Raw genomic sequence first — 17,171 nt, forward strand, 5'->3', positions numbered from 1 at the left:
TAGAGCTGAGATGTGTTTCCTGGAGGCAGCGGACTGTTCAGTCTGTTTTTTAAATTTTTTTTTAATTGAGGTCATGATAGTTTACAGCATTGTGAAACTTCAGCTGTACATTATTTGTCAGACATCATATAAGTGCATCTTTTCTGTCCACCCTCCCCACCCCCTACCCACTAGTGACCACTAAACACTATGTGTGTGTGTGTATATATATACACACACACACAATGGAACATCACTCAGCCATAAAAAAAGACAAAATCATCCCATTTGCAACAGCATGGATGGACCTTGAGGGTATTTTGTTAAGTGAAATAAACCAGACAGAGAAAGATACCATATAATTTCACTTGTATGTAGAAGATAAACAAACACACGGACAAAGAGAACTGTTTAGTGGTCACTAGTGGGTAGGGGGTGGGGAGGGTGGACAGAAAAGATGCATTTATATGATGTCTGACAAATAATGTACAGCTGAAGTTTCACAATGCTGTAAACTATCATGACCTCAATTAAAAAAAATTTAAAAAAACAGACTGAACAGTCCGCTGCCTCCAGGAAACACATCTCAGCTCTAAAAACAAACATAGGCTCAGAGAGAAGGGATGGAAGGTGGTACTTCAAGGAAATGGCAAACAAAAGAAAGCAGGTGTAGTAGCCCTGCTTATATCGAACAAAGCGGACTTCAAGAATCTGAGTCAAAAATGATCCATAACCATTGGACTCTCAATGCAAAGTAGTTTTAGAAACACGTTAAGCCAATTTTTCTTTTCATTTTCTTTTTATATATGTAAAAAGATGTATGATAATCCGAGTCTAAAGAGTTCTTTTGATAAACGTAAAAAGAAGTGATAAGAAAACATTGTGTCAGTTTAATAGTTTTTTCTTTATTGGTAGTGTATACAATAATGATATGTCCAAATAAGGTACATTGAGTGAGTATTAGAATAAATAAAATATGATTGATGAAGTGAATTTATTGGGTTAGATGAAATATGATAGATTAAATGAATATCAAATTGTAATATCTGGCCACAAGCTGTAGGTGGTGCTGTTGCTTCTCATCTAATTCCATTCCTCTTAACGTTAGCTGCTTTATGTAATTGTTCCATGAGTCTTATTTTGTTCCAACTTCATCATCTACGTGGGAGCCTTTGATTCTAGATGGGACTGGCAATGAACAGGCCTGTGAGCTTAACATAGATCTTGGTTCTAAATTCTTTTTCAGAATTTGTGTTTTACTACTTTGCAAGAACCAGAAAGATGGTAGGGTTCTTGTGACAAACCTTTGAGATACGGAGAGACCTCATGAGCATTGTAGTAGAGATGCCCTTTCTCACTCTCCTTGTGTGTGAGCAAATGCTAGAGGCACTGCAGCATCTTCTGACCCTCATTCCCACTTTCTCAGGGTTGGCTCCTTTATCAGGAAGGTGCTCTCCATGGAAATTTGGGGTGTGTAATACCACCACAGTAAGAAATATATATTATATTTCTACCTGGGACAGTAAAGAAATACTATTGAAAAAAAACTTTCACAAAACAGTATTTAACAAGTGCTGATGATAACTCAGTAAATTGATTTTATGATCCTCTAGTGAGTTGCAACCCCTATTTGGAAAACACTACATCTCTGTCTCTCTCTCTCTCTCTATATATCTGTCTCTCTCATTCTCAGATGACTAAGTGATCCATAGTGAGTTGTGGATAGGAAAACATAAATCTCTAGTTAGTCCTTGCTTTACTATCTGGGATTTTCAATGCGAAATTGTTTTATTTTATAGGCTGGAGCATTGGATTTGCTGAAGGAGCTTAAGAATATTCCTATGACCCTGGAATTATTACAGGTATGTGCTAATATGTGCCATAATTTTTGAATAGATAATTGTCATAAAATATTGAAACATCTTCAATGCCAATGTAAGTTTTTTGTGCTGTCCTCTTAACGTTGTAAACCACTGTTAACTTTTTTTTTATGATTGCAACATAAATTGATAATCTACTAAATTGCCATTATAGAAAAATGTTGCCTTCCTCAAGAAGAATAGAACCTGAATCTCCAAGGTTGGCTCTGGGTGTGAAATCTCACTATTAAAGGAGATTGAACTCTTGGCACTGCTTTCGTCTTCTAAGATTTTACTTTCTTGGGCTGTTATTGATAGCTACTGCCAGCGTGAAGCTAGCTTTAGGGAGGAGGATGGCAAGATGTTGCTCTTCTCTCTTTTTTTAATATAGGCCAGCTGTGTACACAAGCAAATGTCTAGTAGACATTGCATAGATTCATTACTGAAGTCTTATTTTTATGTTCCATCAAGACTAAAACATAAAAATAAAACTTTAACAAAAGTCAAAATGTTAAAAAGGAAAGTAAATAGTAATATGAATCTGGCTTTCTGCCACACATTTCTTTTTATCCATGAGTGCCGCCTTTGTTATTTCTATTTCATTAAGTCAGAATTTAGGGGAGGGTGATGGGGGGCTGTGAACATGGTTGGGAAAAAAATCACATATTTATTTTCAGTAACATCTAACTGAAATTGAACATTTCTTCCAATTATGAAGGCAGTAAACTACAATTGTATTGGCAGTATTTATGACTGCAACTGGAAGAAATCATGGGTAGTTTAACTTCATATAGTAGTTGTAGATGTATTGACATCCATTTTTGCTTCTTATTATGGTGGCTGTAATAACCTTATCCTGGGTCTTATTTGATGTTTTAATAAAGAAGCATATACATTTCTTAAATGTATCACATTTAAGAAAATATTTTCTAACTGTATATTATATAATTGGTTTTCTATGTAAACCTATGTGTTTTATTTAATCCTTTTTAAAAACATTCTGAGAAGAGGTCCATGAGCTTCATATTGCCAAAAGGATACATGGTGCAAAAAAACGTTATGAGCTCCTCTAAATGTAGACCCAAGAAAGGGAAAGGAACAATTCATTAAATCCTGTCTTCTCAGTTCAGATATCCTGTCCAAAGATCAGCAGTTTCTCTGGCAAATCAACTCTGGGAATAACCTTGCTTATGAGATAATATCTTGTTGCCTAGGTATGGTTTTATCCTAGCAGCGATATGTGGGGATAACCACACTGAAAACAACATAGTAATCCCAGTATTTATTTAAGAGAAATGTGTCGTGTTATAGAGTGTGTGGAGGTTGGTTAGGGTTATTATTTAAAACACACCTTTGATTTTTTTTTTTATATGCTTTGTTTCTTGGAAAGTCTATGTATTTATATAACAAACATTTGAGTTTTTATTAGGTTTAGGAGTTGTGTTGGGGTTATTAAAGTTGAGTAAGATATGGCTTTTCTTCCTCATTGAACTTAAAGTCTAGGAGAGGAAAACTGATGTGTAATCAGACAGAAAGGTATAGTTGCCTGATAGATGTCTATATAGGATTCCTTTGTCAGAGGTAGGGCAGGAAGAAGCACAAAATTTACTTCTTAATCTGATGGCTTAATCTGGAAGGCTCAGGCAAGCCTTCCTATACGCAATAAAGTACAAACTGAGTCTCAAGATATGAATAGGTTCTCCCTAGGCAGATAGGACTGGCATTCCAGCAGAGCTAACAGTATGTGCAAGCAGTGTGGCATATTAAGTTAAGGTAGAAGAAGGACAATTCGCATACAGGGTTGAATTCATAGGCCGGCTGGCATGCAGGGCTGTGTGAGCAGTCCTGCTGAAAGCTGTGGAGCAGGAAAGTACATGACCGGATTTGCATGGTGGAAAAAACAGGAGGCTGGAAACAGGAAGACTTGTTGACTGTTGCAGTTAACTTAGGGGAGCAGTGATGAGGGCTTGAACTAAGGTGGTAGCAGTAGAAATAGAGAAGGAGTACTTGTTAATGATGGATAACCTACAAGAATTGATAGCTGTCTGGATTGGGGGGGGGAGAAGGAAGAATTTAGGATGACTGAGATTTTAGCCGTGGTAACTAGGTAGATGGTGCCATTTAACAGTACAGAATAATTCAAGGAAGGTTATTTGGTGGGGGTAGATGAGAAGGAAATAAAGGTGGAGAGGTGAAGAGATAAAGGATAGTTTTGGATCTGTTGGGTTTTGAGATGCCTGTGAAACAAATAGATGTCTGATGGGTAGTTGAATATAACTTATAGAGCAGTAATGTCAAGTAGAACTTTCTACAATGATGGAAACATTCTGTGTTATCTAATACAGTAGCACTAACCACATGAGGCTATAGAGCACTTGAAATGTGACTGAAGAACTGAATTTTAGATTTTATTTAAGTTTAATCTAAATTAGAATTTGATTTAAAAGCCGTATGTGTAAAAGGCTCTAGAAAGTAGGCGAAAAGATAGGTTTAGGAAATTTTGGAGAGCTAATAGCATAGGGGTGGATTAGAACTTCAAGGAGGATGAGTAAACAGTGTTAAGGAGGTAACAGACTGGTTAAATCAAATGATAACTGAAGAGTCCATTGGAGTTTACAATTAGATTACAGAAACTTTAAGAAGAGTGATACAGTAAAGGATAATTGGTGGGGTTGAAGGTGAGGAAGTAAACAGGAAGACAAATACTACACCAGATTGGGCTATTTTGTAAATTTTTATATATAGTAGAATCATTCGTTCAGTAATTGTTTGCTATATGCCAGGTATTATTGTATATGCTGAATGTAGTGGTGAACAAGACCGAGTCCATGTCCTCGTGAGACTTTGTGGGAGGATAGTAAACACTGCTGTGTGCAATCTGTTTTCTTTTTCTTTTTTTTTAACTGCTTTATTGAGATATAATTTACATACCATACAGTTCACTCATTTAAAGTGTACAAGTATGGTCAAAGAATTCTACTGCGACCACAGTCAATTCTAGAACTTTTTCATCACCTCAAAAAGAAACCTCGTACTTTTAGCAGTCATTCCCCATTTCTCCCCAGATTGCCCCCCATCTTCTGCCCTAGGCAACCACTAATCAATCTACTTTTTGTCTCTGTAGATTTGCCTATTAGAGATGTCATATAAATGAAATTATAAAATATGTGACCTTTTGTGTCTGGCTTCTTTTACTTACCGTAATCTTTTCAAGGTTCATTCATGTTGTAGCATGTATCGATACTTCATTGGTTTTTATGGCTGAATAATAAGTATTCCATTGTATGGATATACCACATTTTGTTTATCCATTTATCAGGTGACTGACATTTGGGTTGTTTCCACTTTTTTGGTTGTTATGACTCATGCTGCCATGTACATTCGTGTACAAGTTTGTGTGTAAACATAAGTTTTTGTTTCTCTTGGGTAGATAGCCTAAAAGAGTGGTAATGCTGAGTCATATGGTAATTTTATGTTGAATGTTTTGAGGATCTGCCAGACTGTTTTCCCAAGTGGCTGTACCATTTTACATTTCCAACAGCAAGTAAATGAGGATTCCAGTTTTTCCACGTTCTTGTAAATACTTGTTATTATCTGTCTTTGATTATAACCATCCTAGTCGGTATGAAGTGATATCTCATTGTGGTATTGATTTCCATTTTCCTAATGACTGAGGATGTTGAATATTTTTTCACGTGCTTATTGACCATTTGTATATCTTGTTTGGAAAAATGTCTATTCAAATCATTGGCCAATTTTTAAGTTGGGTAATTTGTCTTTTTGCTTTGAGGTGTAATACTTCTTTATGTATTCCAGATACACGTCCATCATCAGATACAGAATTTGCAAATATTATCTCACATTCTGTGGATTATCTTTACTTTCTTGGTGGTGGTCTTTGAAGCACAAAACTTTAAAATTTTTCTGTAGTCTAATATATGTTTTATGTAGTTGCTTGTGCTTTAGGTGTCATATCTAAGAAACCATTGCCTAATTCAAAGTTGTGAAGATTTATTTCTGTGTTTTCTTTTAAGAGTCTTATAGTTTTAGCTCTTACGTATAGATCTGTGATTCATTTTGAGTTAGTTTTCATGTGTGGTATAAAGAAGAAATCCAACTTTGTTCTTTTACATATGGATATCTAGTTGTTCCACCTTTTTGTATTCTTTTTTCCGGTGAATTCTCTTGACATCCTTATTGAAAATCAGTAATCAAAAATAGAGGGATTTATTTCTGGATTCTTAAATCTATTCCATTAATTTGCATGTCACTCCTTATGTAGGACCACATTGTCGTGATTATTGTAGCTTTGTAGTAAATTTTGAAATTGGGAATTGTGAGTCCTCCAAATTTGTTCCTCATTTTCAAGATTGTTTTGACTATTTTGGATCCCTTGCATTTCCATATGAACTTTAGGATAAGCTTCTCAGTTCCTACACAAAGTCATTTGGGATTCTGATAGAGATTGCACTGAATCTGTAGTTCGATTTGATTAGTGTTTCAGTCTTCACATTTCAATCTTCCGATCTCTGAATATGGGATGCCTTTCCGTTTGTTTACGTAGTCTTTAATTTCTTTCAGCAGTGTTTTATAGAAGCTGTATATTTTTTTACCTTAAGTTTTAATGGCTATCTTCGAATCATCTTGGCAAAACCTCATGAGTGATCACAAAGGTGATTGTCTTCTAGAACATAGCAATCTGCTTATTACTTGTGATGTTGACAGTGTCTCTTGATCTCACTACTCATTCCTTTCTCCTTCACGACCAATATGCATCTGACTCCCTAAGTCAGTTTAATGTACTCTCCATTTTTCCAAGGTACTGTCTTTCTAACTGTGTACCTGGTGTTCTACAGAAACCAGATGGCCAACCATGGGCAAAGGCACACATTTTCTCTGTGTAGAATTTCACGATGTATAGTTCATCTCAAAAACTTTCATTAGTCCTGCAGTCAGGAAGCCTGTTTAACTGTATAATTCCTAATGTTATTTGAGCACAAAACACTGTTAGCCCTCCTATTACATACTGTAAATTATAGTCTACCAGTTTTAGGAAAAATCCACAAGGTCTAGAGAATTCTTAAAGGCAAATCTAGACTTGGTTATCGAAGTAAAATAGCTTCATAATCCTTTCTTCTGTCTACTTATTCTACTTTTCCCAAAATACTCCCTTAATAGGGGAAAAAAATCTACCTCAATCTTTGTTTTTCACTCTGCCTCAAATAGCCTCATTTCTTATTATTCTTTACTGGACAATCTCTTCCTTAGATAAGCATGTTTCTTACAGATGCCTATATTCTTTATATGGGTTTTCCTAGCTTCTAAGCAGGAAATCATTAACTCTTTAGTCATCAAAACATCTTGTAATAATTAAAAAGCAGTCACCCTACAGCACACAATTTGTTCACGCTCTCCTTATGGCTTTGCTCATCTCTGACCACCTCCTAAAATTCCATTTTCTTTGCCAATCTGTGTCAGTCCCAAACTTCAGAACTATATTAGTAACTCAAGTGATTTCCTCCGCTCATTTAAAAAGTAGATTTTGTTGATGGTGTGTGTGGGGGGAGGGTGAGGAGGAGCTGTGAGTCGGTGCTGGAGAAGGAGTGCTGCAGGCGTTGGGCAGGGAAATCGGATCTGACACTCAATACACTGGCCACAAGCTGAAAGCCCGCTTCCAGGCAGTTACCTGCATGTGATGATACAGCCCTTGGTCCACACAGTTGTGAGCTGTGGCATCCAGCCCAGGCACTTGCCTCTGGAAAGTTTTCTGTGCTGAAGTGGCTACTTCATCAGCTGACAAAATAGTGTTTTAGAAAAGTTCTAAAGTAAATAAAAGTGTTTTTAATAAAAAAAGTTCTGAGAGCATATCTTATTTTCTAAAAGGAATAAACCATTTTCTGTGGATTAAAAAAAAAAACCAAAACATTAATCCCAGACCATTTTGGGGTTTTAGAATTGCAGAGTCCCCTTTGTCTTTCTGTTCTGGAACCTTATCTGCCTTGCTCAGCTTTCCAAGAGATATAACATGGACACTCTGGCCAAACACACACAGTTAGCCCTGCATATCCTGGGCTTCTACACCCGCAGATTCAACCAATCACAGATCACAAGGCCTCCGAGTGGTTATGTCTGTACTAAACATGCGCAGCCTTTTTTCCCCATCATTATTTCCAAAACAATACAGTATAACAACTATTTATTAGTATTTACTAGTATTTATTTACTATAATACTATAGTACTATAGTATTTACTAGTATTACATAGTATTTACATTGTAGTAGGCATTCTGAGTAATTTAGAGATGATTTAAAGTGTAAGGGAAGATGTGCATAGTTGATATGCAGGTAGTTTACCATTTTATATAGGGACTTGAGCATCTGCAGATTTTGGTATCTGCGGGGGTCCTGGAACCAAACCCCTGCGAATACTGAGGGACAACTGTATTCTAAATTCTTGAACAAAACTTTTGTCCTGAATCTGTGTCGTTGTTGAGAGGGTTGAGTAATTTAGAAGGAAAGGAAATGTTAAGTATCCATTTATTTCTCTGCCTTAAAGTTTACAGCAGGAGTCCCCCTCTTTTTTTTTTTTTACCACTAAGAATTCCTTCTCTTATTTTTTTCTTTCATAGACATATGTTTTGAAAGATTGTCTGCTAATGAACTTAGTAAATAATTTAGCATTTTTTATTTATCATCCATAATTGTCCTGTCATAGCTTTTATGTTCTTTCAGGACAATTTGAAAGCCACTGATGTGCTGGAAAGAGCATGGACTTTCGAGGTGGACAGACCTGGATTAAAATCCCAGTTTTGGCAATTAGTAATGGTGTGATGCTGGGCAAGTTATTTATTGGTACTTTCAATCTCTTCATCTTTAAAAATAGGGATAATGATGTTAACTTTGAAGGGTCGTTAGGAAAAGTAATGACTCTGGATGCTCCCAGCATAATGCTACGCACATAGTAAATTACCGTATGTTATAGTCTGTGAAGTCCATTTTTATATCTGTGATTATATGCTGATTTTAGGCCCCCCCAAAATGCTTTTTAAGCCCCTGTAGATGATATTATTTGTTTGGATATCCTCATAAGTTGCAGCAGGTGGTGCAGGAAGTAAACTATGTAGAAGAATGTATAGAAACAAAGACATGCATATATTAGTCATCATTGCTTTAGCCTACCTTACGTATAAATACAAACATTTTATATTTTATTCTTGCGTCTCTCTTATGGAAAGAATCATTTCATTTACTAGTTAGCCAGCCTTATAACAGTAGCAAGTTATATGCTTTCAGAACTCTGTGATAAGAACCTTGAGTCCAATGTTTCATCTGAAGATGTATGTGCCTTAAGTCTATAGGTATACTATTTTAAGAATTCAAATAGGGGCTGGCCCAGTGGCGCAGCTGTTAAGTTCGCACATTCTGCTTTGGTGGCCTGGGGTTCGCTGGTTTGGATCCTAGGTGTGCAGATGTATGCACCTCTTGTCAAGCCATGCTGTGACAGGCGTCCCACATATGAAGTAGAGGAAGATGGGCATGGATGTTAGCTCAGGGCCAGTCCTCCTCAGCAAAAAGAGGAGGATTGGCAGCAGATGTTAGCTCAGGGCTAATCTTCAAAAAGAAAAATTAAAAACCCAAATAATTCAGGTTTTTTTCTGTTTTAAAATGAAAACAGGAATCTGGGAAAGAGGAAAATGAAACACTGAATTGTCTGAAATAAAATTGCTTGTACAAATTTTTTGTTGTTGCCTTACAGTCCACAAGAATTGGAATGTCAGTAAATGCTATTCGCAAGCAGAGTACAGATGAAGAAGTTACATCTTTAGCAAAGTCTCTCATCAAATCCTGGAAAAAGTTACTAGGTATAGTTGATCTTCCCTTATATATTTATGATGTTCTGGTTGATTCAAACATTTGATTGTTGTGCTTTTTCTTTATGAGTATGGATGTACTGAAATCAGTGCCTTATAATAAGGGTGAGGGGCGCTGGTTTGACGTCATTGGGGGTTTTACTTTTTAAGCTAGTCAAATTTAGCTTTCTTATTTTTCTGCACTTTTACCTGCATTGCTTCTTGGAGTAAAAGGAAAATTTCTTCAAGAAAGGTTGTCATATTTTTGGAAAAGGTTTTTGAAATAATTTTCTCAGTTAAGAAAACTTGCAAGAATAACGACACGAACTCACATACATCCTTTTTCTAGATAATCTTTAATATTTGGCATATTTGTTTTGTCATATTCTCTCTCTTCCATCTTCTCTATATGTATCTACTCGTACACACACAGATGGTTTTTCCTGAATCATTTGAGATTAGGTCACATCTATCATGCTTTACTGTTTAGTACTTAAGTGTGTATTTCCTTGAAACAAGTTTATTTTCTTATGTAGTCATAATACAGGAAATTCGGAAAATTAAGCATTGGCGCAGTACTTTATAGTGCACATTGCACTTTTGTCAGTTGTTCCAGTAATGCCCTTTATAGCTTTTTTTCCTCTTCCAGAACAAGATCTGGTCTAGGATCACGTATCTAGCCTCCTAATCTGGAATAGTTCTTAAGCGTTTTTATGTCTTTCATGACATTGACATTTTGAAGAATACAAGCACCCTTCCATTTTTGTTTTTAAAAGTGTGTTCCTTATTTGGGATTTATCTGCTATTTCCTTGTGATTAAATCAGACTGTGCATCTAAGGTTGAAACTACGTCAGTATGTTGTGTTCTTCTCAGGGCATCACATCCACAGGCATTCATGATGTTCATTATGATAACCCCGTCAAGGTATACAGTGCATAGTTTATTTTTCTTACTCTTGTACCTAATAGGTATTTTGTGGGAGACACTTTAAGATCCTAAAACTATCTTGCTCCTCATCAGATCCTCCCATGTAGTATCCATTGACTCTTGTCCAAACCATGTTTTACAATGACGGTTGCAAAATAGTGATTTTCCAACTCTTCCACTTCTTGAGTATTTATAAGTCATCGTTCTGTTATAAGAAAGAACCCTCCTTTCATCTCCTAGTTATTTATCTATTAGTGTGGACGCTTGGATTCCTATTCTATACATAAGGGATTATAATCCATTATTGTTTGTGTTTATTTTGATAGTTATATTTTCTCGGTTTTGACCACTGGGTACCCCTTCACACTGGCTCCTAAAGCTCCGTTGACAAGCCCCCTTCAGTTTGTTTGTTTGGTTTTTTTTTTTTTTTTAATCTCTTTCTTACTTTCTGGCAACACAAAATGTCTTGGGCTCATCTATCTTCCCTGCCCCAGCCCTGGAATCAGCTATTTCTCTAAGCAGTTATTGGCCTTATATGGAAGAAAAAATAGAAAAAGTGAACCTTATAAAATTTCAAAGAACAGTAGTAATAATAAAAAACTGTTACTTACAAGAGCTTGGAAACTAGGAACTAAACATTGTAAAGCCCATAAGAAAGTCTAGTCTTAAAAAAACCAGCTATACTATGTGTTCCTTTATTGGATTCTGGACCAGAAAAAAACATTGCTATAAAGATCATTATTGAGATAATTGGCAGAATTTGCATAAGGTCTCTAGGTAAGTAAACAATATTGTATCATTGTTAAATTTACTATTTACTGTGATTATAGAAATGGATTTATTTATCTCAGGGAATACACAATGAACAGGGATAAAGGAGCATGATGTCTGCTACTTATTTTTAGATGGTTTAAAGGAAATATGTCTGTGTGCACGTGATGGAGCGTGTATGTGTGTGTACATACAACACACGTATATATATATATGTAAGGGGGAGTGAATGAATGAGGAGGCGAGTGTGCCAAAACATTAATAGTTGGGGAATCTGAGTAAAGTTCTTTGTACTGTTCTTAGAAGATTTGTGCAAGTTTCAAATTATTTCAGAATAAAAAACTTTTTAAAAAAGTCTAGTCTTTAAAGACACATTGAAAGTCTTACGTTTATTTAAATTTTAAATCTAATTCCATATTGTAAAGTAATTAAAATGAGTCATAGAAAGTTGATTGAGAACTCTATACGTGCATTTTTATTTCTGAAAAGATAATTGACGTTTTGTGGGAGAAAAGAGTGGACATTGCACTTATGCTTATTTAATCTTAAATTTAAAGAAGTTTTACTCTTTATACTTCCTGTAGGGATCTAATTCCAGTACAAATACTCCTTTAAAAACTTTTTAATTTATGTTAAAAGATTTACATGTTCATTAAATAAAATTTGGAGAGTTGGAAGAGGAAAAAAGTCTTCCTTAAGTCTATCCTAAATACAGCTCTCAGTTAGTGTCTTGTTGCATTTCTTGTCCTTTTTTCCCCTGGTACATAGATTTTGCTTCAACTACAGTTATGCCTCACTTAACGACTGGGATGCATTCTGAGAAATGCATCGTTAACCGATTTTGCCTTTGTATGAACATCATAGAGTGTACTGAAGGGGAACAAAATTTGCCACCCCAAAATGTGTCTCTTTAACATGAGGATTATTTTAGGCTGATTATTTTTAAGACGCAAAGGACTCAAAAGTTTTCCCTGTTACCTCCCTCTTAGCTGCCTAAAAGAATTCAGATTAAAAAACCTGTCTCAGGAAGTGAGCTATTGCCTCAGCATAACATGAACTAGGTGGTAGACAGGGAGGAAACTGTTGGGCTCCCGCCTGTGTTCTTCTATTTCTCTCTTGAGGCTCTTTTGGTTGATTTAAACATGAATGTTTCTTTTCAGTGCTAAAATATTGCGATGGCCCAACCTATTTTATGTACTTTATTTCCTAATCTGTAATCACTCACCTCCTTAAGTCTTAAAGCTTGTACACTCTGTATTACTTTACAGATTATTTTAGATATAGGAGATGCTGGGTAGACCTTACTGATCCTGAAATATTTTCTATGAAAATGTTCTTTGTTTACTATCCCTGAAATATTTATTTGTATTTTGGCTACCACCTTAAATTTTTTTTGTGTGTGTGAAGTATACTTTTTGATGAGAAAGATTGGCCCTGAGCTAACATCTGTTGCTAATCTTCCTCTTCTTCCTCTTTTTTTTTTCCCTCCCCAAAGCCCCAGTACATAGTTGTATATCCTAGTTGAGGGTCATTCTAGTTCTATGTGGGGTGCTGCCACAGCATGACTTGTGGTGCATAGGTCCGTGCCCAGGATCTGAACCCACGAACCCCGAGCCACCACAGTGGAGCATGCAAACTTAACCACTCGGCCTGGGGGCTGGCCCGTTAAATTTTTTAACTTCATGAAAGGTTATTTAAATAATATTGCTATATATTCTTTTTTGCTTTTACTTTTAAAATGACAGTGCTGATGTTTTTTCCATATTCTTTCCTTCTCTTTGTTGTATGCTTTCCTCCCTTTTAGGTTCCCAGTGGCATATGAATTTGTGGTTTATGCCAAACGAGAGTTTATTTGGAAATGCTGACTGAGCATGCATTGTGACAAGTAGCCAAGTCCATATGCCAGTAGAATAGCTTGCGTAAACTTCATTTTACTTGTTGAAAACTTAGGATTTTACTTTTTTTGTTGTTGCGTAAATAGCCTGATAACATGCAGTAATTTCAGGGTTTTTTTTAACAAATTCTAACAATTTAGAGATTTCATAAATTTTCAGATGGACCATCGACTGATAAAGACCCTGAAGAAAAGAAAAAAGATACTGCAATCACGTCACAGAATAGCCCGGAAGCAAGAGAAGAAAGGTATTTTGCTTTATGGAAATTCATTTATGTTGAAAGTCATAGTTTTACTCGACGATCACTTCCTCCCTGATCTTATGATCCCATATCTGTACTCCTCTTTCTATTTTCTAATCAAACGGAATTAGTAAATGTATACAGCCATATATTCTAAGGTTTCTTACAAGATTTCCTGGAAATGTAAAAGAGAGAAGACGCTACATAAATAAGAAGAAATTATTTACATTGTACTTGATAAGTTTAATTGAATGGAATCTCTAGGATAGCACTGATAGAACTAATAATGAAGCTACTGATTAGGGATTCAAATAGTTACTTCCTCTGTCTACCATGTTTCTTTTTTAGATTTTTTTGGCCCTGGATCTAATTCTCCTTTTTATGCTTTTTTTCCTTCCCAGTGTAACTATTTGTCATAAGAACTTAAAATGTGAAGTTCAATAATGAAGCTCTTATGAAGCCTTTGCCTTTATTCTTTCCTATCACACATCATGAACTGTGCAGTATGCAACAACGGTGATGCGTAATCAGTGATATGTAGATTAGTAGATTAAGTACCGTTTGACTGTTCTTGAGAAGCTTGTAGTTCAACGCTTGACATTGATTTAGAGCAATAGTTCTCAAAGTGTGGTCCCTGAAAGAGCAGAGAACCTGGCACCTTGTTAGAAAAGCAAATTTTGGGGGTCTACCATGGAACTACTAAATCTGGAATTCTGGTGATGGGGCCCAGAAATATGTTTTTAACAAGCCCTTCAGGTGATTCTGGTGCACTCAAGTTTGAGGCTACCTATTTTAACTTTATTTCTCACTATTTTCCCAAAATTGATAATGTACTCCTCATATTAAAGTAACAATTATTAATATCCCGTATGCTGTTGTTTTATATACTAGTACTAACTAAACTTGATGATAAAAGAGGTAAGCTAAAGATGGAGTTAAACGCCAGTTGTTAATAAAATTTATTCAGTTTTTTCTGTTTTGTGGTAATTTTAGACTTTTAGAAAATTGTAAGAATAATGCAGAGAATTCCCAATTGCCCCAGTGATATTTATATATATATATGGGCATACGTGTGTGCGTATACATAGATACACACATGGACTAATTTTATTTTGAACCAAATAAGAGTCGTTTGCATACGTTATGCCCTATACCCCTAAATACGAAATACATCATTGTGTATTTTCTAAGAACAAGGACATTTTCTTACATATAACCACAATACAGCTGTCAATATCTAGACATTAACATTGATACAGTGCCTTTTTCTAATCCACAGACCTTTTTCATATTTCAGCAATTGTCCCAATAATGTCTTTTATTGCAAGGGGAAAAGATTTTTCCAAAATATCCTCCAGGATCGCATATTGCATTTAGTTATCATATCTTTAGTTTCCTTTAATCTGGAGTAATTCTTTAGTCTCTCATTGTTTTTCATGACTGTGACATTTTTGAAAAGTACAGGCCATAATTTATGAATTTTTTTTAACATATGCTTCCAATTGTCCTATTCAGTGACATTCAAAGTCACTGATTTAGTGCCTTGAATATAAAATATGAATGTTTAGACTAATATTTTAAATAGATATTGAAGGATGAGTAAGTTCTTGGTGTGTTTTTATCAGTTTATGTAATTGAGGTTTAGGGATAGAGCCTATCTACAACACCACAGAATTATCATGTATGAAGTTTGACAAAGTAAGTGGTTGCTATCTATCCACACACACTCTGAATAACATTTTACAAAGATTAGAGAAACAAGTCTGAATTACCATCTGAAGGAAGATATAAGGTTACGTCTGAGTGACTTGCAGCTGAGAAAGGTTTGACCCTTTGAGTATTAAGAATTTAAGGAGAAAGTATTGTGGTTAAATGCTTAGAAAGGAGGCACCAGAATGTGAGACGTGGGGCCAGCAATAGTGAAGGTAGTGAGGAAAAGGCTCCATGAGTGAGCTAGGCGTTTGGCTAAAGGTACAGAGAGACAAAAGTGTATTTCCAGTGGGTGAGCTAGGCATCTGGCTAAAGGCAGAGAGACAAAAGCAACTAATTGTAGGATTTAAGAAGTGGGATTCTTAAACATTGGTTTGTTCACTGATTCATCACTCTCAGGTGGTATGTTACATACTGGGAATACAAAGAGGAGTAAGTCCTAGTCTTTGCTTTTGAGAAGCTCAGTCTAGCAGGAGAGAATATATGAAAAGTCATCATAATGCAAACCTGTGTGCAGAGAGTAGTTTGGGAGTACTGGGGGAAATCAGAGACGGCTTCAGGAAGGAAATGAGTAAACTTAGAAGGTATGCAGAATGACTGTTCGCCCACGGTGATCTGTTTGTGAAGTCTCACAGTGAGGTTTGTTTTGGAGAGGAGATGAGAAGGTGTCTCCTTGCAGTAGTGCAGCAAGTTACATCTATGGAGGTGGATGATTTAATTAGTCTTTGGAAAGGTGAATGACAAGTATCTCTAATGTGATAAAAGTTAATTGAAACTGGTCAGAAAAGTATTTTGGTGAGAGTCTTAATATAAGAAAAGCAGAAGCAGTTGAAATGGTTGACTGGAAAATTGTTAAACTGTCCTGATTGAGTTGATGTTTCTGGGGAGAAATTGAGACATTTTTATATTCTCACAACTCACTTCTCACTACACATTTTTATCCAGAAGGGAGTGTTTTAAATGTATACCTCATTGGTTGTCTAATTGGAACAGTTTTTCAAACATTTTTTTCCCCTCTATTTTTGGTTGAAAGCTGGCATAGTCTTTGGTGCTGTCTTTTCACCCCTCTCCTCATAACCAAGATCCTTGCGTTTCATTTATTCTGTTGAACTGTGATGTATATTTTCTCTATCTAAAATATTGTTTAATGTTTAAAAGGAGAATCAAGGTAAAATGTTTAGTTGGTTAAAAAAAGACATGAGACTTGTATCTCTTATCTTTACTAAAATTTTAACTTCTTCTTTTTAATCTATTGTAGGCATTTTTTTTTTTTAAATCTAAGAGTCACTGAAATACTCTCTCATTTATTTAGGCCCCAAAATTTTGATTTTAGAGAGTAATAGTAATGATGTTACTTTAAGAGAGTTTTTCCTGATTTCTTTTTGGGGGGTGTGTGTATGTGTTTTTTAGTAGCTCCAGTGGCAACGTAAGCAGCAGAAAGGATGAGACAAATGCTCGAGATACTTATGTTTCATCTTTTCCTCGGGCACCAAGCACTTCTGATTCTGTACGGTTAAAGTGTAGGGAGATGCTTGCTGCAGCTCTCCGAACAGGAGGTAAGTTTACTGTATTTTGTTTCATTGCTTCGTCCTTTGATCATCACCACCACTGCCCCCCTGTCCACCTCCATATCTCTGTTTTACCAGCGCCATCCCGTTGACAGCTGCCCGCCACTGCTTAGCTCAGGGAGAAGTTGTTACTAATGGGGGTTACTGAAGTCAGAGAGGTATAGGCATACTGGGGCCTGTGCCTACTACTATTTAATTCCAAGAAATAGATTTCCTTCTAATATATGGATGTCTCTCCCTGGATTCATATTAATTTAAACCTTTTTTCACAAATCTTTTTTCTCCTGATATTTAGTCTGCAAATTAATTACTCCATCCCCCAGATTGAAAGTTAATGATCCTGTATTTGGGTCCCATTGTTAAATGTTAG

The 17,171-nt window shown here is 35.8% G+C and overlaps 1 protein-coding gene across 4 annotated transcripts in view; it reads left to right on the top strand.

Annotated features, from left to right (window-relative positions):
- TCEA1 (transcription elongation factor A1) overlaps positions 1–17,171 on the top strand; it is a 47,349-nt gene that overhangs the window by 17,131 nt on the left and 13,047 nt on the right. For all 4 annotated transcript variants that reach the window (XM_070631623.1, XM_070631624.1, XM_070631625.1 and 1 more), the window contains 4 exons: positions 1,779–1,841; positions 9,595–9,700; positions 13,442–13,529; positions 16,644–16,789. In XM_070631623.1, coding sequence (XP_070487724.1) covers positions 1,779–1,841; positions 9,595–9,700; positions 13,442–13,529; positions 16,644–16,789 — 403 coding nt within the window. The remainder of the gene's footprint in view (positions 1–1,778; positions 1,842–9,594; positions 9,701–13,441; positions 13,530–16,643; positions 16,790–17,171) is intronic.

This window comes from Equus przewalskii, chromosome 8 (genome assembly GCF_037783145.1).
Source record: "Equus przewalskii isolate Varuska chromosome 8, EquPr2, whole genome shotgun sequence".
NCBI lineage: Eukaryota > Metazoa > Chordata > Mammalia > Perissodactyla > Equidae > Equus > Equus przewalskii.